The sequence below is a fragment of the Brassica rapa genome, chromosome A03 (genome assembly GCF_000309985.2).
Source record: "Brassica rapa cultivar Chiifu-401-42 chromosome A03, CAAS_Brap_v3.01, whole genome shotgun sequence".
Classification (NCBI taxonomy): Eukaryota; Viridiplantae; Streptophyta; class Magnoliopsida; order Brassicales; family Brassicaceae; genus Brassica; species Brassica rapa.
In genome coordinates, this window is record NC_024797.2 from 5,056,975 (window position 1) to 5,083,690 (window position 26,716).

Sequence of the window (26,716 nt, forward strand, 5' to 3'; positions counted from 1 at the left end):
GAACCTCCTCTTTGCGCAACGATGTCCGATGGATATTTAAAATATGAAAGAGACACTTGTTTAGTTCTTGGTTACAACTTAGAACTATTCTCTTTAGTCTTTACCAAATGTAAAATGTTTTTTACTGAGTTTTACACCACAGAGGCAAGGCAATCAAGCTCGATGACTCTGTATTTAATGATACATGGCAAGAGAGTCGTTGCTACAATTAGAAGAGTAGAGTACCGACCAAGGCAGATGTTAAGGAAACGGTGAGATTGTCGTCAATGTCAGTGCTTATAGGGAGTGATTCCACAAGAGCAGATGCTATAGAGATGATGAAGAAGCGAAGAATCATATCCCACCCGCTATTCTTGATGTAACCAAACGAAGCAAAGTAGTACATATAGGCGACAGATGCTAAGAACCCTGAGATTGCCATCCCAACGCTACCAGCTACTGACTTGTTTCTGTTGTAAGGAAGCTTCTTTGTTCCAAGCCTCCTCCCAACAATGTCAGCCATACCTTTTTAACACAATGTGAGGAAACAGGAGTGTACAAGACTCATCATCCAACGGTGTCAAATTGACAATTCAAAAGTTGCTATGAAACAGAAACAAAGGTAACTGTAGCGTACCATCTCCTGCGCAGAGGTTGCATACCACTGCAATGGCTATAGGGGATGTCTTCCAATAGAAGATACATGCTGATGTGATTGAGAGTGCATAATAAAACGGTCCCTTAAGAAGTTCCCTGGTTCAGAGAGCAATTATAGACACTTTGTGAAATAACAAAAAAGAGATATTACTAGAAAAGTAGTCAGTTAAACACTTTCAAACAAGGCGATGCAACTTTGGTTTGGGTCAAGATGATTCTTACTAGAAAAGTAGTCACTTAAACACTTTCAAACAAGTAACAATCATTGTACAAAAGGTTTTTTCGATATGAATATAATTTAATATTCATTCAAAAAAAAAACAAAAACAAAAAGGAGATATTATGTCAAACTTAGTAAACCTGCGATCTCCGTGTCTGCTCATAGACTTGATAGTTCCTTCGTCTTGGTAGACTCCAAGGCCCAGGAGAAGCATCCTTATAATATTGAGTCCAGGTATAAGAGAAGCGAAAAGCGCTCCTTGGAGTCCAGAACTGAAATAAGATTAGCATTTAGGTGAAGTGGTGAAGCAGAGGAGCCAAAGATGCACCGGTCATATTGGATAGTGTTTGATAGGTATAAGGTATATTACCTGAAGAGTGGCCAGCAAAGTATAAAAACAAGGCCAATGTTTATGTGCACAAGCTTCCTGATAAGTTTCTGACAAAACAGAATCATGAAAATGTAATTGGTCAGTCACATATATGCCTTAAAAAAAACAAGTCCTTACTATGTTCTGTTCCTAAATCAGACAAGCCTATGTTCTGTTCCTAAATCAGACAAGACATACTGAAAAACGCACAAAAGACTTATCATATAAGATTTAACAAGTTGTGACGCCTGTATGTATTCAACGTATAAAATGTAGGTGTCTGAATCGAAATATCTGTGACCTGGTCGAAGATGCCGCGTTTGCCAACCTCTCCCCAGAAACCAAGACACGAGAACGCGACGACGCCGGAGATTCCTGTCGCGCAGACATCTGAGAGTACCGAGTTTTCCGGAAACATTACGGCGGCAAGCGAAGACGTTAGACTCCGAGGATGAGAGTACCTGTGGAAATACGTCGCCTGGAGACTGGCGCTTGATGATTTAAGACTAGTCGGAGAGAAGAAGCAAGGGACGGCGAGAGAGGAAGAAGAAGAAGAAGGAGAAGGAGAGTCAACGATAAGTGGAGATGATAAAATGTGAGAGAAGCTCTTAGTATACATTTTCTCTGCAAATCCCAACGAACAACCTTTTTTATCAAATACTATTTCAACTGCATTAAATAAACGGTACTGATTGGTTGTTAGCTATAGCTCAAGCACACAAAAGTTTGGTAGATTATTAATTTCCCTAAAAGGTGTTAATTGTCTTTTGTTTTGTTTTCTCTTGGAAGAGTGTATTTGGGGTAACCTAACGATTTTTACTGTTTTTTTTTGAACGTGTGATTAATTATGCTATTACAACGACGAAAAATATTACATAAACGATTTTACAGCCGACAATTCTACCATCATATGAGAATGCACGTCTGACTGCATCGCTCCGAGCCGCCCTATGAGATCCATGTTCGATGATACGCCCTTGCTCCATGCTGAAGAGTTTTCTGGAGTTTGAACCCCAGACATCCTGGTGTAGAAGCATTAATGAAACCTTAGTCAAATCACTGGATTAAGGGGGTTTCCACAACGATTTTTACTGTTTAAGAAAAATATTAATAACATAAATGATAATTAAACGAACCGAGATTAGTGTCTGGAACTCAATAGAAGATCAAGTTAGTTTATGTGTTTAAAAAGATCCATCCATCATTATTTGGATTTTTAAGTGATTCAAATAATACTTGTTTAGATTCAATATAGTAGAACCAAACAAATCAGAGAAAGAACCAAAAAAAAAAAAGAAGAAACACTTACATAATGGCTATTAAATTTTGATAGAGACAGTTGTTTAGTTCTTGGTCACTCAAACTTCTATGGCGCGGGTGGAGTTAGTGAGAAATGCAAAATGGATTGGGTTTTGTCTCTCATCATTACCATTTCCCTGGCTCTCCCTTTTACTGGGAGATGCAGTTATGATTACAGCAGGAGCGATTTCCCTGAGGGCTTCGCTTTCGGATCCGGTGCTTCTTCTTATCAGGTTCGTTATTTCGATTCAACTCGGATTCTGTTTTTGTTCGGATGGAGAAAAATGTTTGATGGGTTCTGACAGTGGGAAGGAGCGGCTGATGAAGACGGGAGAACGCCGAGCATCTGGGATACTTACGTTCACTCTCGTAATCTTTCTTTTGGTGTTTGGATTTTTAGTTAGAGAACCATACTCTTTACCAAATGTTCTTTTTTTTTTTGAGAACTACTGAATGTTATTACATCAACTAAACCAAAGTCTAGAAGTGACATGATGGGGATGATGCATGAAATAAAACTAATACTGCATATTTTGGTTTTAAGTATAGGAAGTTATAGGCTTTAACTTACTGGTAATTAAAAAAAAAAACTCTTTTGCGTCTGTTTTGGAAATTTAATAAAACAAAAAAAAATTTGTTTTAATGAACTTGGCAGGTAACTTAGATAATGGAGACATAGCATGTGATGGGTATCACAAGTACAAGGTTCTTTCTTGTTCTTTCTACCAAACGCCTCCCTCTGGTAAAGTACTAGTTCTACTTTTTGTCATCACATCAAAGATTTTTGCTTTTTTGTTTTTTAAATGGGCAGGAAGATGTGCAACTCATGTTGGAAACTGGCTTGAATGCTTTCAAGTTCTCCATCTCTTGGTCTAGGCTAATACCAAGTATGTATTCTTGTACCGTTTTTTCAATTTCATTAGTTGAAGGGATTAAAGTTTATAATTATGAGCTATATATTCACATTATTTAGATGGAAGAGGTCCTGTTAACCCAAAGGGCCTCCAGTTCTACAAGAACTTCATCCAAGAACTTGTAACCCACGGTAACACCCCTTCTTCATATCCACTAAGCAACTCATTGCACTCTTTTGAGTTTGGTTTTTAGTTCCTACTACCTGAACTTTAAAGTAAACTTCTCACAGGAATTGAACCACATGTTACACTCTACCACTACGATCATCCTCAGGCTCTTGAGGATGAATATGGAAGCTGGCTCAACCGCACTATCATGTAAGCTTACAAAAGAAAAAAAACCGGCATTTACTTAGATTATTATACTGATCCTCAGGCTCTTGATGTTAAATGCCTTTGCAGCAAAGACTTCACTGCTTATGTAGACGTTTGCTTCAGAGAGTTTGGGAGTCACGTCAAATTCTGGACCACGATCAACGAAGCTAATATATTCACTATTGGAGGTTACAACGATGGGATAACACCGCCTGGTCGTTGTTCCGGAAACTGCATGTCAGGGAACTCTTCCACTGAACCATATATTGTAGGGCATAACTTGCTTCTTGCACACGCCTCGGCTTCAAGGTTGTATCGTCAAAAGTACAAGGTAGACTTTCTTGTACATGTATATATGTAATTTACATAACCCTCTCTTGAAAGTAAGTGAGTTTATGAGGAAGAAAAAAACATATTACATATAATGTGCAGGATATGCAGGAAGGTTCCGTCGGCTTTGGCTTGTTTGCAATAGGGTTTTCTCCTTCTACAACCTCCAAGGATGATGAAATTGCAACTCAAAGAGCCAGAGATTTCTACTTAGGCTGGTGAGTCAGTGTCTGTCAGGCACAAACGGTGTAAAAAAAAACTCTTTCAAATTGGGCAAGATATGTAATGTCTTATGCTGAGAGAAATAATTAAGGCTGTATGCACTTTCTAATCCAGGATGCTAGGGCCTCTTGTATTCGGAGACTATCCATATGTAATGAGAAGAACCGTTGGATCAAGACTGCCAGATTTCTCAGAGGAAGAATCAGAATTAGTAAAAGGCTCCTCTGACTTTGTAGGAATAACTCACTACACTGCAGCTATTGTCACAAACATCAAACCTTATTTTTCAGGATACTCAGATTTCTACTCAGACACTGGCATAACTTTGACATGTAGGAACCAAAGCCTTAATCTTAAGCAAAATCCTTTTGCTTTATATCCCTTTTTTGCTGATCTCTTTTGGTTTTAACTGCTTGGGATTACAGACCTTTGTAATGATTCATCTACTGGGGTAAGATTTCGATTAATGGCTACCAAATTCAAATGAAAAACTCCTAAAGTTATTTATACTGTCAAGTCTTTTCTCAATTAGTTGCTTTTGGAGACATGTGATGATACTCCATGGGCTATGGAAGGTGTCTTGGAGTATATAAAGCAAAGCTATGGTAACCCTCCTGTGTACATTCTTGAGAATGGTAAACCGATTAAGGGGGATTTTCAGCAGCAACAGAAGGATACACCAAGGATTGAGTACTTACAGGTTTACATTGGTGCTGTGCTCAAAGCCGTTAGGTAAGTAAAGTGTTTCCTTACTGCATCTTCTCTTTTTCTCTGGTCCTATATGATAAAAAGAAGAAATACATTTACTATTAATGTAACGTGTAGGAATGGATCGGACACGAGAGGCTACTTTGTATGGTCATTAATGGATTTGTACGAGTTGCTTGACGGATACGGTTCTAGCTTTGGGTTGTACTATGTGAATTTCAGTGATCCTCATCTCACAAGATCTCCGAAACACTCTGCTCATTGGTATTCTGCTTTTATCAAGGGAGACACTACATTTCGTGGTTCTCAAGGCATTGCGCAATTGCAAAGCAACTTCTCCTCTTCCTCTTTTTAATGTTTTTTTTTAAACACAAGGAAGTTATATGCCGATGTCCGTAATCCTGCTCGAAACCACACACAATGTAGCAAGGGAAATTGCCACAAATAATACATTTATAGTATCACTTTTTATGTTTACACTAACCATTTTTATCCTCATTTATAATGAAGGTAAAATACAATTATACCTTTAGGTTTAACTAATTTAAACTTAGGATTTAAAGTTGAGGGTTGGGATAGAGTTTTTGGAATGTGAAATTTATGATTCTAATAAATATATAAATAAATACTTAAAAATATATAAATTTTTTTAAAAAAAATAGTTTCAAACATAATTTTCGTTTTTCAAAAAGAAATTTGAAAAAAAAATAATTTTTGAAAAAAAAGAATTTCAAAAAAAAAATTATAAAAAATTTGAATTTGAAAAAGTATAATTCGAAAACATATTTTATTTTTTTTTAATATTTTTTTTTTTTTTTTATTTTTTTATTTTTTATTTAAATAAAGATTTATTATATATATAAATAACAAAAGCATAAGAGTCTTTTGCAACTTAATGAAGAACATATTTTTGAAAATGTCTTTTTAGTGGTGGTAAAAATAAAAAAAAAACATGTAATTTTCCCATGTAGCAATTGCATCCCAAGCATCACTCCACATATCTTTGTAATGTTTATTTTAATTAATCTGGATGTATTCAAATCTATAAAAAGACCCTGGACTAGTCCTTTTAAAAGAGTGTAGCTCATAGATTTACCTTTTTCAAATATTTAAACGAAAACCAAAATATAACCCCATATTGTGTGGCAACACGGACCGGATTTAGTGTCGTAAATTATTTTGAATCCCAATCTCCTCAAAGTTCACCTACCGGCTACCACTATACCACCTTGTCGTATTTTTGGAATGTTACATTTATATATTATGGTGAATCTGGCCCGGTTTAATAATTTGGTACTCTGTAGCGTTTTGACCAAGCCATACGACTAAATCTTGGTAGATTGAGCTACTTCAGTTCGTACTTTGTTCTCTAATGGCTTTCTTACAGTTTACATTTCCAACATTTCACCGTTCCTAGAATTTGTTATTTATGGAATAAGGGCAATAAACCATGTTTAGCTTAATACAGAACCAAACAAATCAAATAGAGACAAAAGAGATCTCACTCACATAACACCTCAAAAAGCAGCTTAACCGCTTTATTATTATGTTTTCTATAAATGAATCGAATTAAGAAAAACTTTAGTTGATTTTTTAATTTTGTTTTCTAGTTTTAAAAAAGAAAAAAAGTTGTGAATGAAGTGAACCTTTTTTATTTGTCGAGTTATTAAATAATGATAGAAACAGTTGTTTATTTCTTCGTCACACAAACTTCTCTGGTGTGGGGTAGAGCTAGTGAGATAGGATAGGAGGGTGAGGGTCTACTTATTGTTATATAATATATCCACGAACATGGAGAGAAAGTGCGAGAAAAAACCACATGATGGATTGGGTTTTGTCTCTCATCATTACCATTTCATTGGCTCTTCCTTTTACTGGGAGATGCAGCCATGTTTACACCAGGAGTGATTTCCCTGAGGACTTCGCTTTCGGCTCCGGTACTTCTGCTTATCAGGTTCGACCTTTCGCTAGCTTTCTTTACACTCGGATTCTGATATTGTTTGAAGAGGCAATTGAAATGCTTGCCTTGGTGGTGGTCTTTGAAAGTGGGAAGGTGCTGCTACAGAGGACGGGAGAAAGCCTAGCATCTGGGATACTTTCGTCAACTCTCGTATGGCTTTTTCTTTTTAAGTTTTAAAATCCAATTAGCAATTGTGATTGTGGCAGCTCAACAAAAAAGATTGTTTTTTTTTCCCTGAACTTGGCAGGTAACTTAGAGAATGGAGACATAGCATGTGATGGGTATCACAAGTACAAGGTTATGTCTTTTTCTTTCTACTAAAAGCCTTTCTTTCCTAAAGTAAACTGGTTTCTACTTTTATTGTCATCACATGAAAGATTTTTTCTTGTCTGAATATGTAGGAAGATGTGCAGCTCATGGTGGAAACTGGCTTGGATGCTTTCAAATTATCCATCTCTTGGTCCAGGCTTATACCAAGTATGTCTTCTTGTACCTGTTATTAATTTTTTTTAACTTGGTTGAGGCTAATACTATCATTAATTAGATGGAAGAGGTCCTGTTAACCCAAAGGGTCTTCAGTTCTACAAGAGCTTCATCCAAGAACTTGTAACCCACGGTAAGACCTTACTTTCTTAATATCTACTAATAGGAAACTCTTTTGGTTATAGTTCCTATGATTTGGACTTAAGTAAACTTATCACAGGAATTGAACCACATGTTACACTGCACCACTACGATCTACCTCAAGCTCTCCAGGATGACTATGGAGGCTGGCTCAACCGCACTATCATGTAAACCAAGCAACATACACATACCTTCTTAAACCGATTTTTGATATATAAAAAAATTGGAGGCAATTCTAAAGAATAAACTTGGTGTTAATTATCTGTCTTTTGCAGTGAAGATTTTACTGCTTACGCAGACGTTTGCTTCAGAGAGTTTGGGAGTCACGTCAAATTCTGGACGACAATCAACGAGGCTAATATATTCACTATCGGAAGTTACAACGATGGGATAACTGGGCCTGGTCGTTGTTCCGGGAACTGCATGTCAGGGAACTCTTCCACTGAACCATATATTGTAGGCCATAACTTGCTTCTTGCACACGCCTCTGCTTCAAGATTGTATCGACAAAAGTACAAGGTAAACCTGCTTATACATGTCTATATAGATAACTCTCACTTGAAAATGTGAGTTTTAAGATGAAGGAGAAACATGTTACATGTAATGTACAGGATATGCATGGAGGTTCCGTTGCCTTAAGCTTGTATGCAATAGGGTTTTCTCCTGCTACAAGCTCCAAAGATGATGAAATGGCAGCTCAAAGAGCCAGAGATTTCTACTTGGGCTGGTGAGTCACACTACAAACGGTTCCAAAATATCTTTCAACATTTTTCTTATGCTGAAAAGAAAACAATCTGCACTTTTAAGTTCAGGATGCTTGAGCCTCTTGTATACGGAGACTATCCATATGTAATGAGAAAAACCGTCGGATCAAGACTGCCAAATTTCTCAGAGGAAGAATCAGAGTTAGTTAAAGGCTCCTCTGACTTTATAGGAATCATCCACTACCTTGCAGCCAGTGTCACAAACACCAAACCTAATCCTACAGGATACTCAGATTTCTACTCAGACACTGGCATAACTTTGTCATGTCTGAATCAAACTCTTAAATCTTTTTTCATCCTTTGATTTTCTATCCTGATTTTATAGTATTATTATTTTGCTGATTATCTCTTCTTCATTCTACTGCATGGGAGGACAGACACTTGTAATATTACAACTTCTCAAGTAAGAGTTTGGGTTGAGGCTACCAAATTTAGTTGCAAAACTTTTTTTATACTAGTAAAGTCTTTCTTAGTTGTTTTATTTTTGTTTTGACAAGTGTGCTGTAACTCCATGGGCTTTAGAAGGTGTTCTGGAGTATATAAAGCAGAGCTATGGCAATCCTCCTGTCTACATTCTTGAGAATGGTCTCACTCTCTTCTCTTATGGGTCTCTCTCTCTCTCTCGTTCTGTTTTTTTGGTCTTAGTCTGCTTAATACTCTTCCCAATGCAAACAAATAGGTAAATCGATGAAGGGGGATTTTCAGATGCAACAGAAGGATACACCAAGGATTGAGTACTTACATGTTTACATTGGTGCTGTGCTCAATGCCGTTAGGTAAGTAAATTGTTTTTTACTGCATCTTCTCTTCTCTTTTGTCGATATGATAAAAAAAAAAGATATATACATTACTATTGTAACGTGTAGGAATGGGTCTGACACAAGGGGATACTTCATATGGTCATTCATGGATGTTTACGAGTTACTTGGCGGATACGGTCCTAAATATGGATTGTACTATGTGAATTTCAGCGATACTCATCTCACGAGATTTCCAAAACTCTCTGCTCATTGGTACTCTGCTTTCCTCAAGGGGGACACCACCTTTCTTGGTTCTCAAGGCATCGCGCAATTGCAAAACAACTTCTCTTCTTCCTCTTTAGTAATGTAATGGTAATGTTGCATTTATATGGTCCGGCTTTTTGCAAACATGGAAGAAAGTGAACAATTGATGTGGTAATGATTCTTTGTTTCTTTGTTTTGGGAAATAAATGACATGCAAACCTTATTTTCATCTAAGAATCATATAATATCTCTATACGCATCCCCCAAATTGGGTTTAGTTAATAGTTATATGATTGCATAGAATTGTGAGACTAACAAAACGCTAAACAAAGAAACAAAGACGGCTATGATAATGAATCACCATAAATATCATTTCACCACTTATAAGCAAAAAAATAAACTAAGACATGATGAGGAGCCAATTGCACAGTTAGACTAAACGTCTAGGCCCGGGAAGAACCAACGAACATCGGAGAAATGAATGGAGGAGAAAACACATTGAGGCAAAGGTTCAATCTCGCGGGTGGTGAGATCAAACACAAATATATGGTCAGGATTATTTCTGCCACTATCGAGACCACTAAAGTAGATTGAGTTCCTCTTGATCCCTGGAATGTCTTTGGCTACAACAGTGATACCCATGTCTAAGATCAGCGCCTCATCGCCTAGAGAGTAGACTACTTCTCAAGTAAGATCAACAGGGTGCATCTTGTAGAGGAGGAAGAGCCGTCTTTTGGAATTCTGCAACATATTAACTACCTTCAGAACTTGTCCAGATACTGTACTGATTACAATGTATACTCTTCTGTCAACAGATTCTTCCAGGGAGAAAATCCCAAAATGAATATGACGAGTTGGAGGATAATCTTCAAAGATTTGTTGTGGATCATCTCTAGAGAAAGACCAGACCTGGATAGGATTGTAGTAACGATTAACGTAGAGATTTTGGGACTTGTGTTCGTAGACCATTTGTATGCACCCCACTACCTCAGAAACCCGTCGCCAATAGTGATTCCCTTTCTTGGTAAAGACAGGGTAGTGCATATCACACACAACTAAGTAATCTTTGCTTGTATCGTCTACCCAGAGACAAGCTACAAAGTCTCGAGGTTTTATATCATAATAAGTTCCAGGTGGGTCTCGAGCATAGTTAGTAGTTGGTAAATCAATCCTCTCACCGGTCAAAGGATTCAAAATATTGAGATTCCAAAGAGTGTTCAGCATCAGGAGCCAGCTTCCATAAGTCGCAACACAGCTACTACGAACAAAGTCAGCACCGAGATCTCTGGTTTTGTAGGTTTTGTCTCTGTCTTCTGGAACGAACAACACGCAGCTGGTGTTGTTGTTAGTCGTTTTGAGGGAAGAGGATCAGCCATGGAATCTGAGTACCTTTTGGGAGACAACCTCTCAAAGCAGTGCGCCACGAAGAACAGACTGATCTTCCTCGTTTCAGATTTGTGAAACTCAATCGTTCGAAAACACATCGCACCATCTCCGGACAAAGCTCTGACCAGTCAATTTCCTTCTTGCTTTGAGTCATGTTAGAAGCCTAAAGATCGAAACTCTGGTTCTTAAATCGCCGGAGTTCCCTAGTGACAGCAAAACCCTAGAGAGTCGCTAACTATATACCGTGAAGCAAATAACCAGAAAATAATGTATCCTCTATATACTAAAGCGCAAGTCGTATGGCGAATCAAATCCTGACATGTGGAAAAGATTTATAAAACAATTTGAAAAAATAAAAATTCATCTCCAAATTTTATTGTAATCCAAATTTTCAACTAACTATATTCCTAATTTTTCTCACAAATCCCACGTTATATTTTTGTAAACCGTTTTCTTGGTGTCCTATATAAATTAATCTACTTTCTCTAAATTTTATCTCTCACACAAGAGCATCGTGTGTTCAAAGGTGAGTTATGAGTTTGAAACTGTTTTATCATTTTTGTACATTTGATCAGAATTTTACTCTCTCTCCCTCTCTCTTATTCTCCATAACTTCATGGTTCTTTTTCTATTGAGTTCTTCGACTGATAGAAAACTCTATACAAGTATATGGTTATTCTTTTAGATTCAGTTTCCTCTTATTTTTATTTAATAATCTCTTAATTGTTCATTTCAGGCTAAAATGACACTAGAATTTATTCTGTTTCAAAGCTTTATTTTTCAATAAAAGTTTGGAAATTCAAAGCTTTGCCAGCAATGAAGGAAAAAGATAAAAGACATACAAGCTTTCTCTCAACAAACTTAGAACTAAAGGAGAACCGTACACAATCTAAAAACAAATGGTATGTTTAGTTCTTTGATTGACTCTTTTAGGTTACACTTTATAAAACACGTTTTGGTTTTGTAACTTGGAAGAAATCATATCTCATGAAGTAATGATTAACAAATGATGCGATGACAATCCACCAAGAAAAAAAAACTATCAACAATTATGATTATACAAATCAGATATTTACAATTTGTTTATTATGGTTACTATTTCACTAATCTCCTTTTCTATAAAAGAGCATACGCTAATATCTTACATTTTTTTGTAAGTCGATTATATAAAAATTGACTATGTACATACATGTTTAATTTCATTTTTATGATATAATTTTTTAAGAATTATATACATTTTTAAACTTATTGTAGGTGGTATCCATTTCTAGAAATGTGCTTAAAATAAGTTTAATTTAAATTAAAACAAATAAAAACTTTATTTTTATTTTAAAAGATAATTTAAAAGCAAAAAAGAAATGATCTTTGTTGGTGTGATTTACTATGGTAAGGAATTTGCTAAATTATGGCTGCAAAATGAATCATTTATGTATAAAACACAGTCTCGCTTGACGAATCATATTCTGTTAGGTAATAAATATTTACAAACTTAAGAGAAATTAATTCAAACAAATATTTTTTTTTAAAAACAGCCATATAACAGTTTCGTGAGGGCATCTCCATTCTCACTCCATTTTTTCCTCTAAAATGGAGTAAAAGTGAATATGAAGTAAAGAATGTTCTAACCCAACTTCATATCTCACTCCATAATAAAATTTACTCCATTTATGGAGTAATTTATTTTTTGTTTGTTTATCACTCCATTATAGACTGGGAGGATTGGAGCAATTTTACTTCATTTTCACTTTTACTCCATTTTAGAAGAAAAAATAGAATTTTACATTGGAGATGTTCTGAAACCAACTACATTACCCCATGATCATTCTTCTTTATCCATCACCATATATATTCTTTTGGTAAATGATCATATAGATTTTAAAGTATAGCATACGTTAAGCATAAAGATCACCTATTCTCTGTTACATTCTATTTTTTTATTGTTTTATTAGAGTTATAATATTAGTTTTGTTCGTAAATTAACATACTGAATGAATTACTAAATGAATTTAGTTAAAGAAACATAAATTCAGGTCATAGTAAAAAATTAGGAAAAATAATGAAAGCAACAAAAAGTTGTGAAACGGGAAAGCTTTGAACTAATATTTATATCAAACAAGCTAACTAAGATCAATGTAAAAATATTTAAACAAATCTAACTTCATTTTATAGTATGTTTGTGGTTAAATAATGATAAATGTGTTAATTTTTTCTTATGTATACACATATCCTTCTGATAAATCAAAGGTAAATAATACATGTTATTTTAGTTATATATAATTAAAATTTTATTTTATTTGTAAGCAAAATAATTCCCATGCAAAGCATGGGCTCAATACTAGTAATTAAATATTTTTCGTGTTGATAGCAATTAAAAAGAGATCAGTTATTTTTCTTGTTTTCTTTGTGACAATTTCCTAATTGTATATAAATCTAACTTGGATACCGAAATATTTTGGTTTGTGTCAGACTCGATTCCAATTCTCTAGATATCAAAAGTTTTGAATTTATTCAAATATTTAACAAGTTTTGGTTCTTGTTTGGTAGTACTCTTTCAAATTGGATCGGTTCTGTTCAGCTTTTTTGCCCAATCCTATCTAGAGATCACGAATAACCATTGTATGTTCGACAAAAAACAAATAATAACCACAATGCCACAAATTCATCGATATTTGAAAAAGCGTTTTGTTGTATCCATGCATGCAGCATGCATGGTGTTACAACGTATTCAAATTTCTGCTATTTAAAAGTGACTTATTTGATCAAACTATGAACCATAATTTGCCCCTTTTCCTTACGTTATAATCTAGTCTAATTTACAAAAAAAAAAAAACAATTGTACCTACGTCGCTTTGAAAAGGAAAGTTCATGAGTCATTGGATCCTAGCTAACATCTAGTTCATTTTGAGGCTAAAGTCATGTTTTTGAGAAAATTTATAGTCATTTGTACAAATTTGTGAATGTACGTATTTGATCTATATAGTTATATATTTAGTTTAAGAGTAACGACTATCGCAGCACACAAACAAACAAAAAAAAAACTATCTAAGCACGCTTTACCATTCTTCGTTACATTACTAGCTAATCAATTTCCACTGAACCGCCGAAATAATCATTAACTACAAAATAGAAACCTTAAGAAAATATAATAATGCGAAACAATTAAACCCTATATATATAGTTATTAATACAACAAACCAGAATGGCACTTTCTTTCTCCTGTTACTTGGTTCTCTCTTTATTACTCTCAAGAATGGCCGGAGTTACAATCGCAGACGCAGACCTTGCAGCAACATTTAGTTGCAGATTCAATACCATCTCTCCCACCGATGCTACTCTGGAAATCTCCACAGTTAGTTATTCAAGTCCTATCGTTGCCGTGAGAGCCTCGACAACACACTTCTTGAGTAACTATCAAGAAACTTCTAGAATAGTTTCAGTGTTCACAAGAAACGAAGAGACTCATGAAGCTAGCCGTTTTGCATCTCCGGCATTCCCGCAGCCGATAAGAAATCGTTGTTCAAGATTTGGGCGCACCACCGGTAACAGTCTTGTAAGGCTCCTTGCCAATACTGCGGCGGAGGTAGCTTACTTTAGTCGCGTAGGATTGACTCAGCCTCTAATAGTCAAAGGAAAATACATTCGGGCAAGTTCGAGATTAGAGACAAGAGATCGTGGCGCGCTTGTGAAAGTAGTGATCGCAGATTCAAGACTAGGGTTTCTTGCGTCCAAGCCAGGAGAGTTCAACCACAGGACAGGGAGTAATGTTCGGTTCACGAGACTTGACAAGTACGAGAGGAGTGACATTGCGGCGGGAACACTCATCGTGTTCGTCGCCATGAAGGCTCCCTTTCCGCTTGGCCGAAGAATAAGGATCTCTATTAACGGGTTGTTTCAGATTCCAGAAGTCATAGAAAGGAACCTTAGGGCGGTTATTTTGAAGACAGATAACAGGTATCCAGAACACGTAAGAGACCTTGTGCAATACATCGATCTCTGCATAAACCCAATCGTTGATGGCCTTCCAGATCAAGCAGAGTATTTACCTACCGTGTGGGATGATACGCCTAAGGTATTAATGGAACATATCATGGTTGCAGCCGACGTATTTGATGCATGTCTACTGAGTAACGTCCTCGGATTTCTTGGAGCAAAGATCAATGGCTATTTGGACGAAGGTCTGCCGCTCATCGCAGGACGTTTCGAGTTTGCTAGATCTACATGATCTAATAAAAGAGACATGGTTTACTGATGTCTCTAATAGACTTCTCCCATTTTCTTAAAGTTTATTGTTAATGCGTTGTGTAGTGATGAACAAAAAAAAAACTTAAAACATTTACGAGCTTGAATGTTTACTAGATCTCATCTCATGTTATTTAAGAGCATTATCAATGTTATTCTGTAACTTGAAATCATGTTTAAAGTCAGGTAGTTTTCCCCTTCTTATAATACCACAAAAGCTCGTTTTAATGTATATATTTTGGATCGTGTTTAAAATTTAGTGGAAAACTACAGCCTCAAGCTTGATACTCATCTCACGAGATCTCCAAAACTCTCTGCTTTACTCAAGGGTGACACCACCTTTCTTGGTTCTCAAGGCATCGCACAATTACAAAGCAACTTCTCTTCTTCCTCTTAGCCTCTTTAGTAAAGTAATGGTAATGTTGTATTTATATGGTCCGGCTTTTTGCAAACATGGAAGAAAGTGAACAAATAGATGTGATAGTGATTTTTAGTTCCTCTGTTTTGGGAAATAAATGACTTGCAAACCTTATTTTTCATCTAAGAATCATATAATATCTCTCTATACGCATCCCCCAAATTTGGTTTAGTTAATAGTAATGATTGCACAGAATTGTGAGACTAACAACAAAGACTCTGGTATGACAGTAAATCAACATTATATATCATTTCATCATAACAAAACAAAAACTAAGACATGATGAGGTGCAAACAGCACAGTTAGACTAAGCGTCTAGACCCGGGAAGAACCATCGAGCATCAGAGAAACGAACAGAGGAGAAAACACATTGAGGCAAAGGTTCAATCTCATGGGTGGTGAGATCAAACACAAATATATGGTCAGGATTCGTTCTGCCATTATCGAGACCACTAAAGTAGATTGAGTTCTTCTTGATCCCTGGAATATCTTCGGCTACAACAGTGATACCCATGTCTAAGATCAGCGCCTCATCGCCCAGAGAGTCGACTACTTCCCAATTAAGCTCAACAGGGTGCATTTTGTAGACGCGAAAGAGCCATCTTTTGGACTTCTGCAACACGTTAACTACCTTCAAAACTTGTCCAGAGACTGTACTGACTGCAATGTGTAGCCTGCTGTCAACATACTCTCTCACATAAAACACTTCTTCTTTCAGATACAACTCTTTGTCTTTGCTGAGGAAATCCCAAAAGGCATACTCAACTGGAGGATAATTATCTTCAGAGACTTGTTGTGGATCATCTCCGGAGAAAGACCAGACCTTAACAGGATAATTGTAGTAACGACGAACGTAGAGCTGTTGGGATGTGGGTTCGTATACCATTTGTTTGTACCGCCCTTCCCCGTAACGAGAGGAGATCCTTCGCCACGAGTGGTTCCCTTTCTTTGTAAAGACAGGGTAACCCATTACACACGCAACTAAGTAATCTTTGCTTATGTCGTCTATCCAGAGACAAGCTACGAGGTCTTGGGGTTTTATATCAGAAGGTCGTTCGTATTGAGCATAGTCAGTGGTTGGTAAATCAATCCTCTCACCGGTCAAAGGATTTATAATGTAGAGATTCCAAAGAGTGTCCAACATCAGGAGCCAGCTTCCATAAGTAGCAACACAGCTACTCTTAACAAAGTAAGCACCGAGATCTCTGGTTTTGTAGGTTTTGTCTCTGTCTTCTGGAACGAACAACACGCAACTGGTGTTGTTGTTTTCGTTGTTATTGTCGTTTTGAGGGAAGAGAATCAGCCATGGAATCTGATTACCTTTTGGGACGCAACCTCTCAAAGCAGTGCGCCACGAAGAACAGACAGATCTTCCTCGTTTCAGATATGTGAAACTTAATCGTTCGAAAACACATTGAACCAACTCAGGGCAAAGCTCTGACCAGTTAACATTCTTCTTGCTTTGAACCATAATGAAGCCTAAAGATGGAAACTCTGGTTCTCAAATCTCCCGAGTTCCCACGTGACAGCAAAACCCTAGAGAGTCGCTAACTATATATATATATATATATCGTGAAGCAAATAAAAAGAGATATTAGATATATTTCCTGTTTTATATGTGATAATTTGCTAGTTGTATAATTATTATTATTTTTAAATATATGCTGAGTTATTTTAAACTGACAAAGAGAGAAAACAAATAAATATTAATGAATTTTATATGATTTCTTTTAAACTGATAACAGGGTACCCATATAAGATATGTTCGCTTTTATACAATAACCATATAATATAAATGGAAATCGAAATAACAGTTAAAACAGAAATAGTAATAGTAATATCACTAATTCTTATTTTCCCTTTACTTCAATTTAAATTTTGAAGAAGAAAGCTATTTGCAACTAAACTAAACTAGACATGAAAAAAATAAAGATCTATACGATATAGAAATGTAAAAAACTATAATTGAGAACATGAATCAGATTTTATAAAAATCATGCTTGTTAAGGTATGTGTTTTCATATTTTTAATCTTATATGATAAAATAAGATTTTGGGAAATTATCAAAAATATCATATTCATAGTACCACTTTTCATGTTTACACTAACCACTTTTATCTTCACTTTTAATTAAAGGTAAAATACTTTAGGATTAACTAATCTACACTTAGGGTTTAGAGTTGAATGATGAAATATGATTTTTGGAATGTGAAATTTAGGATTCTAATAAATATATAAATAAATACTTAAAAAAATTAAAAAGTAGTTTCAAACATAATTTTTGATTTTCACAAAGAAATTATGAAAAAAATAAAAAAAAATATATTAAAAAGTTTGAATTTGAGAAGGTATAATTCGAAAACATAAAAAAGTATTTTTCTTATTTTATTTATTTTTTTGTGTATTTAAATAATTATTTATTATATATATAGAGAACAAGTGTATAAGAGTTTTTTTTGTTATTTAATGAAGAATGTATTCTTGCAAATGTCTATTTAATGATGGTAAAAATAAATAATGATACCATGAAATTTGTAAACATGAAAAAAATTCTAAGATTTTCTTAAAAACAAGTTATGAAATGATATGTTGTGAATGAATTAAGAGTACTCATGAATTAAAACATGAAAATTATATGTTTAAGGGTAACACAATAACCTACCAGAATTTTTTTAAAAAAATCGGCTGGACATAAGAAATTATGTTTAACAATAAAAAGATATGCCTATCTAGCTAAGCTCAGCTGGAGAGTGGAGAGTTCTGAACAACCGTCTCCTTGGTCGAACACTGCTCAGAAAATATTGTAATGGTGTATTGTAAACTTCCTTGACTGTCGGGATATGGATGGAGAATAATTCTTATTGGAAAAGATCTGTTGTGAAACCCAATTTCGGATGGACTGTAGGGAACAGGAAATCTATTACTGCTTGGTCAACGGGTATATTAGTTATAAACAAGTTCAGGGGAATAGGGTAATCACATCCTCCTTGCATGATTGTTCCTCTTTGTTTTCAACAGTTTGAAATTCAGCTCCAAGAGATATGTCATGGCGATAAAAAGAAAACACATCATTATAACAAAAATTGATCAAGTTATTAGAGACTTCATAAATCTCTTCTTTTGGATTTTTGAAATGGAAACGGACATGTTCTACAAATTGTCAATACATGGGTCAATATTGATATATAGTATGTGTACATGGGGTTTACACGGCTACACGATTGGCTGGGTGGTCAAAGCATCTATGGGTCAGTGGTTGTTTTATGCCCACCCACCTGTCTTCGAGTAGCTATACAGTTCCAAAACTCTATAAATTAATTCATTAGCGTAAAAGAGGTATTTTAAAATACCTTACACTTTTAGGTTTTGTATATATAATTAGTTACACTTTCTAGTTTTAGGTACTTATGTTAGAAACCATAGGATTTAACAATATACATAACCAATATTTGTAGTGAAAACTTAATCAATTGCATACAATTAATCAAAAATGTGCTAAAAGATATGGAAAATAAAAATGAACATATGTTATTAATATTTCTATTAAACCTTTTCCATTCTTTATGAAAGACATCGTACATGTCTGTCTACAAGTGAGTTGCAAAAGGACCAAGGAGCGTTTAGCCCATACCACAATGCCACACATAACAACGAGTCACCGGTCCAAGGTTACTTTCATTAACATTAGATTTCCATTTATTAGTTCATCCACCATACAAATGAATTCATTTCTCATAACGTGTTCTTTAAGTTTCAAACATATCACTGAAAATATTTATTTAGGAAAAAGATTAACACTCCAAATACTATCTCATGTAACCTTATGTTTATATATGGTCGAAAAATAGTTCATTACTTTATATTAGAGAAAAAGACTAGAATAACACCAAACCAAGTTTTTGTTCCCAAAGTAGCACTCAAGGCTCAAAGTCACAAAAATAGGTTTCATTAAAGAAGTAAATATACACTTATACCCCTTGGGTTAATTAATTCAAATCTTAGGGTTTAGAGTTAAGGGGTGGGGTTTTGGAATTAGGATTTAAAATTTTGTAAAAATAAATATTAAAATAAAAAATTAAAATTTTAAAAACAGTTTCAAAAAGTATTTTTAAATTATAAAAAGAAAATTTGAAAAAAAAAAACTTCAAAAAAAATTATAAAAATTTCGAATCTGAAAACATATAATCTGAAACTATAAAAAAAAAAAATTTATTTTTTTTATTTTATTTATTTTTATTTATTTTTGTTTGTTTATTTAATTTTAAACTAAGGGTATTAGAAATATTTTACCCTTTAATGAATGTCATTTTTGTGACTTTCTCCTTCTAGTACTATTTTTGAGGCATAAACTTCAAAAGGTGCTATTATTGACAATTGTCCTTTACTATATTATACAGTATTAAATCGTTTTTAATTGCGAACATAACAACAGTTACTGAGCTGCTAATCACGTTCCACATCACACTGATCATTATTTTAAGAAGAAAATAAGAGTTTTTAACACTATAAGACACTTTTCAACATTTTATTACACATTAAAACACTTTGTGCTACTAGGGTAGTTTATGGTGCTAAAAAGACTAAAGTGTCCTCAACTTAAACCTTCCCTTGTTGTTGTTGCACGTGAGTCTGAAGTTAAATTCAGTTTGTTGTTTCCTCTCTTACGTCCGATCTCATCTTTTCTCTCTATTCTTATGTTCTAAACAAACAATAAAACTCTCTTTTCTCTCCACTGGTCAATCCTTTTGTGTCTCGGATCTTATGTTCTAACCGTGAAAAAGATGACTATGACAACATAGAAGATACTGGCTTCCGACGGCTGGGAAGATCTTTTTACTGGTGGGTCGGTTCACAATCAGCACCCAACACCTTCCCCTCCAATCATAAGTTGCATAATTTCCCCTAAAACATGTATTTGAGAAGATCTTCAAAATATTTGATGAAAATTTGATCCTTCTGAATAACTTTTTTTCCTTTGTGAGTTACCCATCTCATCTCCTATGATAACAAGTGAACCAATTTTTTTTTGGAACTTCCGATGCTTGAACATTTGTTTAAAATCAAAGTCTTGATTCAGTTGAGCTCTGACTATAAAAATGTATTTTTTCACCATTAAAAGATTTATTTTATTAAATGTCAGATTATTTAGTTCTCAATTTTGTTTTAACTCAAACTAACTGAAGAGTACTACTAAATCATATGTTACTACTTTTGTTTGAAGAGGAGCCTGGGAAGCAAGTGAAGACGAGCATGTGAAAGGTGAATGAGTGGGCTACACACAGAGTTGCGACCATTTACTTATCAAAAGTATACATATGTACACATATCAATCAGTACGCGTGTACATTGTTGTAATTTAATGCACATGTACGCCATTATTGACGCAGTCCACAAAATTCTTTACTTGCATAAAAAGCTATTCTTACTACAGTTCGTTTTTGCTGTGAACTCACTTAAAAGATGAATCCTTTTAGTGATTGGAGATGAGGAGTGGCGTCCATGTGTACAATATGTTTCAGTGTCCACAATATATGTGTACATGTGGACATTTGAATGACTAGAGATTCACAGATCTATAACTCTAACGCCATGCGTTCATATACCTTTATGAGTTTAGTGATGTACAACATTAGTTACTCGATCTCTCCCACATGAACATGATGAGAACATGATTTTCAACTCACAACCACCCTCCGTACTATTGGAAAAAGATTCATAATGCCGTGCCTGTTTTTGGTTATTAAAGATAACCAAATACAGTTGAGTGTTTGTCAGCGATTGTAAATTTGAATGCCAATTTTTACATTTTATGCAACGTTGCACAATGTTGTTCAAATATTAAAAATGTATATATATATGTACATCTGTACACTATGAGATTGATGTACACATGGATATTATGTACAATGGACACATTTCAAAAAGGTTACATGGATATTATGTACAATGGACTCAAGGATTTGGCTAACTTTCATCCTCCTCTACATGAAACTCTCTTTATCTCTGACTACTCCCAACTTTTAACTATTTCACAACAACTTTTTCTCACTAGGGAACACACCTTTGTGCACGTAACCAAACTTGCCTTGTCCTAACAAGTTTGCATCAGAGAAGCCATTGGTGGCTCTAGCTAGCTAGCTCCTCTTATGTGAAAGTGCTTTGGAGAAGCGTAGGACAAGCCATGGAAAAGGGTGGAGAAAGTAATAGACAATCTGAGTAGTTGGAGCCGCCGCTTCTGCTCATGAAAGGCGGTGGTGGAGGAGGATGAGATTGTTGTGGAGGAGATGGAGGCTTACGTGGTGGTAGTGACGTCGAAACATGATCTGACGACGGTATTGCGTTTTGTTGCGTCATTTTGTTGATGTCCATCGTAAAATCCTCCAGCTGAGAAACACACTAACCTTCCAAATCTTAAAATAAGATTTTCAATTTTGGAAAAAGATTGAAACGTTGAAGTAATTCATAACAAAAAAACAAAATTGCAATTCTCTAGGAAGCTAATACCTTTGGGACCATGAGGATGTGATGGGAGAGCATAGTAAGCACCTTATCGTCAATTCTCCGTTTCTTCTTACAAATAATACAAACCAGAATCACTATCACAAGCAATATGGAATTACCAACCACCACTCCTGTTGATAATTTATCCGAAGAAGGAGACAACGAAGATGGAATTCGAGGAGATTCTCCTCCATCGCCGCCTAAGAGATTCAACGGTGGTTTTGATACCGAAGGTGAAGGGTTTCAAATAGGGGATCCAGGAGGGAATAACAGGTGTGCGAGGAGACAGTTGAGGAGAAGGAGGAATAGAAGACGGATGAGGAGATCTGGGATTAGTGGGTGGCGGCGGAGGAGAAGAAGAGGTTGCGGTGGGACGAACCGTAAAAATAATTACGATTTTTTTTCTATCGTTAAGAAGAAGAAGGATATAATTGACATTTTATCTTTTCATTTATGTTGAAAAGCTTGGACAAAGTGTCCTAGTAGCAAGATGTGTCTTATTGTGAAATTAAAAAGAGAAAAGTGACTTAAAAAGAAAATAATGCTAGCTACTGAGCTGCTCATCACGTTCACATCACACTGATCTAATGATTTCATTTTTCTTCTTCTAACGAATCTAATTATCTAAAAACAAGCTGAAGCTACCACTTTCCATTTCGAATTTTACAAATTGGAATTTTCTGAATTACACAAAACAATTATTCTTAATTATTCCAATCTTCATGTAGAATATTAAACCCAAAAAAAAGAAGCAAAATAAAATAAAATAAAATCTAGAAGTTAGGGAGTGAGATGCGGAAACGAACAAGACGAACACCTAACGAGACCGTTCTCGTTACAGGCCGAGCACGTTCTAAACCCTAGCTTCTCCGTGTGCACCTTATGGCTACCGTGACAGGCGTTGCACGGTACGAATCTGTGACCGCCGCACGTGTCACACACGCCTGGCTCAACTCTCGGCAGCTCTTGCACGAGCTTCTTCAGCTCTCCGATCTCGTGAAGCTGTTTCACCTCCTCAGCTCCTCCGACGTAACGACCGCCGATAAAGACTCGCGGCAGCTTCGGCGTCTTCGGAAGATCCTTCTCGCCGCCGCCGAAGATCCGATCCAGCTCGGTTGCGAACGACGCGTCCATGGAGAGATCTCGCTCGTCGATTCGCACGGGGAAGCTGCGGAGGATCGCGGTGACGGCACGGCAGGCTTCGAACGTGGGACGAACGACGCGGAGGCTGGTGAAGTAGACGACGATGCTGCTCTCCGCGCCGAGGATTGAAATGCGTATAGCATCCGGTTCGGGTTTCGATTGCTTCGGATCCGGTTCGTGATTGCGACGTATAGGCTCGGAATCCGCGCGGAGGAGGTTGTTAGACGGACGAGTCGGCCAGGAACGTAGGATCAAATTCGCGGCGCAGACTCGGTGGAAGACTCTGGAGACGTTGTTAGGAGAGGGAGAGGGAGAAGCGCAAGGAGAAGAAGGGAAGGAAGATGAATCGTCGGTGGTGCAGAGGTGGTGGATGTCTTTGAAGGAGGCGGTGGGAGAGAAGGTGTTGTGAATCTTAACCGACGATTTACGCCACGGCCGCCACATTGACGGTGTAGAACGGCGGAGTAAACTAGGGTTTGCGTGTATTGAGATTTGCAGAGAAAAATGGAGTTTGGGAAGAGAGAGAGAGAGAGAAGGGACGGGTGGTGGTTAAAACAAAAGTGGTTGGTATTGTTAAACCCTCTCTCTCTCTCTCCTTTCTCTTTGATTTTATTATTATTGTAAACATTGGTTGTGTAAAAACAGGTGATTTAACGTTACTAATTATAATTAGGTAGCTAATTATAGTTGTTCTTCTGTTTTAATGCCTTTTTCATTTACAAAAATATGTAGTTTGATCACACATATTAAAAGAAAAAATCAGGAATTAATAGCACATGGCCTGATGGTGTTTCTGCAATTTAATAGTAATAGAGATGGAACTTAGCTAAATCTTATGAAATAAATTGCAGGTGTAAGCATAAATTGTTATTTACTATGAAATTTAATTGAAGCTTTTTGTTATAAGGAAATTACAATTAAACTTAGCTACAAAATTATATAACATCTCATTTTCTTGACTATATGTGAAGCTACATTGATATTTTTAAATTTTCTAAATTGTAAATTTGTATGTTTATGCAATTTTTTTTGTCTCAACGCACTTTGGACAATCTTTTTTGTACTATAGAAATTGGATAAACACTATGAACTTTAATATTCCATCTGTTCCTAAAAGAAGAATTTTCTAGAGTATTCACGCATATTAAGAAAACAATTAATTTTTTATAATTGAATTTATTATTTATTTTACTATACATTTTCGAATAAACATCAACCAATAGTATTTAATCAATTCAAATATTTTCAATTAATGTTTCTTAAAACTATACAAACTTTTCAACATTAACTACTAAAAGTACCTTAAAATTTTAGAAAATCTATCATTTTGGAACAAAAAATAAATCTAGAAAATTCTACTTTCAGAAACAGAGGGAGTAATACTAGTACCAAATAATAAAGGCTATTGGTGACAACAGGTATTGAAAGGGTGTCGTTCAATCTTCCTCTTAGTTCCTTCCCGAGAGCAAAAACACAACATGTGAAATCAATTATAGAAACTGTTTTGTTTTTCTGTACTAAAACCATTTTTAGTTTTGTAAATACAATGCAGATGCCAGAAGTCAAAGGGGGAAGCTGGCGATGGTTACTGAGATTTTGTGTTCATAGAATATACAGTACTCTATATAAAATACAGCTGTATTAAACCTTTTATATAAAAGAGTTTTATGTTCTTTTTATAAATAGTAACTATTTTCTTATACGATATTATATAAAATGGATAGATATAAGATAAATAAGAAGAGTAAAGAGGAATAATCACATGAGGCAGGACCACTAAGCAAAATGATTACTGTAACAAAAGTACAGAGAAACATTTAACTCTTATGATGTTATCTATAAATACACAGATGAGTTGTTTTTCAGTGAAAAAGGGCTTTCACAACTTTTGATGACCACACAATTAATAGCTGGGTACCCTTAATAGCTTATGTATTTATTTTTTTTTTGCTAAAAGTTAAATATCATTTCAAAATGAACTTTGAAGTTTACAAGATGCTAAAGCAAACTGTAGACTTCTATGCTAGATTACACGGCAAAAAAGATAAAAACATGTAATCAAGAAGACAATCGAGCCTGAAACCGTTCTGCCTTGGAGCGAACAGGACAACAAGGATCGATACAAACTTAAGAGTCGGGCGAGAGGACATAAACGATGTAGGCAGATGGGAAGACCGAAAACCAGAGATCAAGGGACACGATGCTGGCTGGAAGTTGTTTCATCTGACTGCCTGAACCAATACCTTCCTCTGAGACACAGAGACAAGCCCGCTCAAGGACCGCCCTCTTAGTCCGGGCTGGGCAAACACTGAACCCAAAATCCAGTACAGACAGGACAACACAAAACCGCAGGAGCTTAATAGCGCTCAACTAACCTAACCGCTCGTCCTCTAAGCCGGTTAATGGAAAGGGGCAGCATCACCACTTCCTGCGTCTTACTCCCTCCTCCAGCTGCAAGGTGCTTACCCTGATCTCGAAGAGCTCAAAAACACCACTCCCATGCTCGTTTAAACCTGCAGATCAAACCCATTCTCCCAAGAAACGCCAGTCAACTGCAAAGGGGGGAAGAGGAGCTAACAAGAGCATCAACTCAATAGCCAGAACGTCTAGATCGACTCGAAAGGAGAATCATCTCATCAATCGAGATATGAGGTCCCGGGACCTCCTCTCAGACGCAGCAAACCCAATTTACCTTTGAATCGATGATGGCAAGAGGCGACGTTTAGGAACCTCGCCGTCGAAGCGATTTTTATGTTAGGAGAGGAATCACCTTCACCAGTGGAAAGAAGATTCGTGTTGTTAACCCAGTCGCAGAGAGCCTAGACACGAACCTCCGGACTCGTATCAGCACTGTAGACAGAGCCACAGAACGCGTACGAAAGCACCAGAGATTGAGACACATCACCAACGGACCACGACGGAGAGGAACGTGGACTTGACGGGAGCATCGTGAGCCCTCTCGCAACGCCTAGAGGCGCCGGAGAGGCAAGGCGAAGGCTGAGGTGAAAACGAAGGAAGTTAGGGTTAGGGAGAGAAATTTGGGGGCGCGTTAGGTGGACGCGCCTGATTTTGCTACCTTATGTATTTATTTTGCAGGCCAATTTTGTTGTATATCAGATTACACAAACACACAACAAAAAGATTTTAAAATAGGATTCATTTGGGAAAACAACATGGGGAGAGCCAAAAGGTAGTACATAACCAAAAAGTTAATCTATGATTAAAAATCAATAATTGTGGATTGAGGAGGGGGTACAACTAAAAGGGCACGTGGAGTAGTGGATTCTGAAAAGTATCACGTGGCACCACCACTTTGACGAAAGCTAAAGATGAAATGTCTTATTCTTCCCCGAAACCCAATATTCCTCCCAATTATCTTCTTTCTAGTTTGTACGTGTGTGTGTTCGTTCAAAAAAAAGGAAAATATTGTACGTGTGTGTAGGCCTATGGATTTGCTTTGTGACGGGCCTCTCAACCAATCCAAATCTATTTAAGCATAAACTTCTAGGAATTGTGGTCTGCAATTTGTTTATGCCCTCTCCACACTATCTTTAACTTTTGGGCTTGGCCTTTAGTTGTGAATCAGTCCTCTGTTTGTTTAACGTTGTAATCTTGTTACTTGTTGGTGACTTAGTTCAAAGACGCCAAACAAGTGGTCAAGAA

General features: G+C 36.1%; 5 protein-coding genes, 1 long non-coding RNA gene and 1 pseudogene across 7 annotated transcripts; 3 read left to right on the forward strand and 4 right to left on the reverse strand.

The window, feature by feature from the left end:
- Window positions 1–14: 14 nt before the first annotated feature.
- Window positions 15–2,650, reverse strand: LOC103856674 (farnesol kinase, chloroplastic-like). The gene is made up of 6 exons (XM_009133790.3): window positions 2,536–2,650; window positions 1,528–2,248; window positions 1,227–1,294; window positions 997–1,128; window positions 617–732; window positions 15–504 (listed from the first exon to the last, which is right to left on the reverse strand). Exons 2-6 carry the CDS (start codon window positions 1,843–1,845, stop codon window positions 209–211), a joined length of 930 nt encoding a protein of 309 aa, XP_009132038.2. The 5' UTR covers window positions 1,846–2,248; window positions 2,536–2,650; the 3' UTR covers window positions 15–208.
- LOC117125636 (beta-glucosidase 3-like) lies at window positions 2,520–5,497 on the forward strand. The gene is made up of 12 exons (XM_009133793.3): window positions 2,520–2,758; window positions 2,831–2,894; window positions 3,181–3,230; window positions 3,337–3,412; window positions 3,499–3,570; window positions 3,670–3,757; window positions 3,842–4,085; window positions 4,187–4,302; window positions 4,421–4,638; window positions 4,732–4,757; window positions 4,839–5,038; window positions 5,132–5,497. Exons 1-12 carry the CDS (start codon window positions 2,627–2,629, stop codon window positions 5,367–5,369), a joined length of 1,524 nt encoding a protein of 507 aa, XP_009132041.1. The 5' UTR covers window positions 2,520–2,626; the 3' UTR covers window positions 5,370–5,497.
- Window positions 5,498–6,710: 1,213 nt separating this feature from the next.
- On the forward strand, window positions 6,711–9,617 carry LOC103856677 (beta-glucosidase 3). 2 transcript variants are annotated; one of them, XR_004456742.1, is made up of 13 exons: window positions 6,711–6,968; window positions 7,061–7,124; window positions 7,222–7,271; window positions 7,376–7,451; window positions 7,519–7,590; window positions 7,678–7,765; window positions 7,874–8,117; window positions 8,210–8,325; window positions 8,411–8,628; window positions 8,740–8,765; window positions 8,860–8,969; window positions 9,042–9,138; window positions 9,229–9,240. XR_004456742.1 is itself a non-coding variant. In XM_009133791.3 (13 exons), exons 1-13 carry the CDS (start codon window positions 6,834–6,836, stop codon window positions 9,470–9,472), a joined length of 1,518 nt encoding a protein of 505 aa, XP_009132039.1. In that variant the 5' UTR covers window positions 6,712–6,833; the 3' UTR covers window positions 9,473–9,617. The 2 variants fall into 2 exon arrangements, 1 of the variants encoding a protein (XP_009132039.1); XM_009133791.3 differs by having other exon boundaries at window positions 6,712–6,968; window positions 8,860–8,947; window positions 9,229–9,617.
- Window positions 9,618–9,807: 190 nt separating this feature from the next.
- Window positions 9,808–14,422, reverse strand: LOC117132972 (annotated as a pseudogene).
- Window positions 14,423–15,653: 1,231 nt separating this feature from the next.
- On the reverse strand, window positions 15,654–19,479 carry LOC103856681 (F-box protein At2g05970). The gene has a single exon (XM_033288684.1). The coding sequence runs from the start codon at window positions 16,878–16,880 to the stop codon at window positions 15,717–15,719; it is 1,164 nt and encodes a 387-aa protein (XP_033144575.1). The 5' UTR covers window positions 16,881–19,479; the 3' UTR covers window positions 15,654–15,716.
- Window positions 19,480–19,571: 92 nt separating this feature from the next.
- LOC108871115 lies at window positions 19,572–22,658 on the forward strand. Its single transcript, XR_001957789.2, has 2 exons — window positions 19,572–20,248; window positions 20,631–22,658. It is a non-coding gene; the product is annotated as an uncharacterized LOC108871115 (long non-coding RNA).
- Window positions 22,534–26,668, reverse strand: LOC103856683 (uncharacterized protein At5g39865-like). Its single transcript, XM_033288694.1, has 2 exons — window positions 26,130–26,668; window positions 22,534–24,980 (listed from the first exon to the last, which is right to left on the reverse strand). The coding sequence occupies exon 2, from the start codon at window positions 23,495–23,497 to the stop codon at window positions 22,691–22,693; it is 807 nt and encodes a 268-aa protein (XP_033144585.1). The 5' UTR covers window positions 23,498–24,980; window positions 26,130–26,668; the 3' UTR covers window positions 22,534–22,690.
- Window positions 26,669–26,716: the final 48 nt, after the last annotated feature.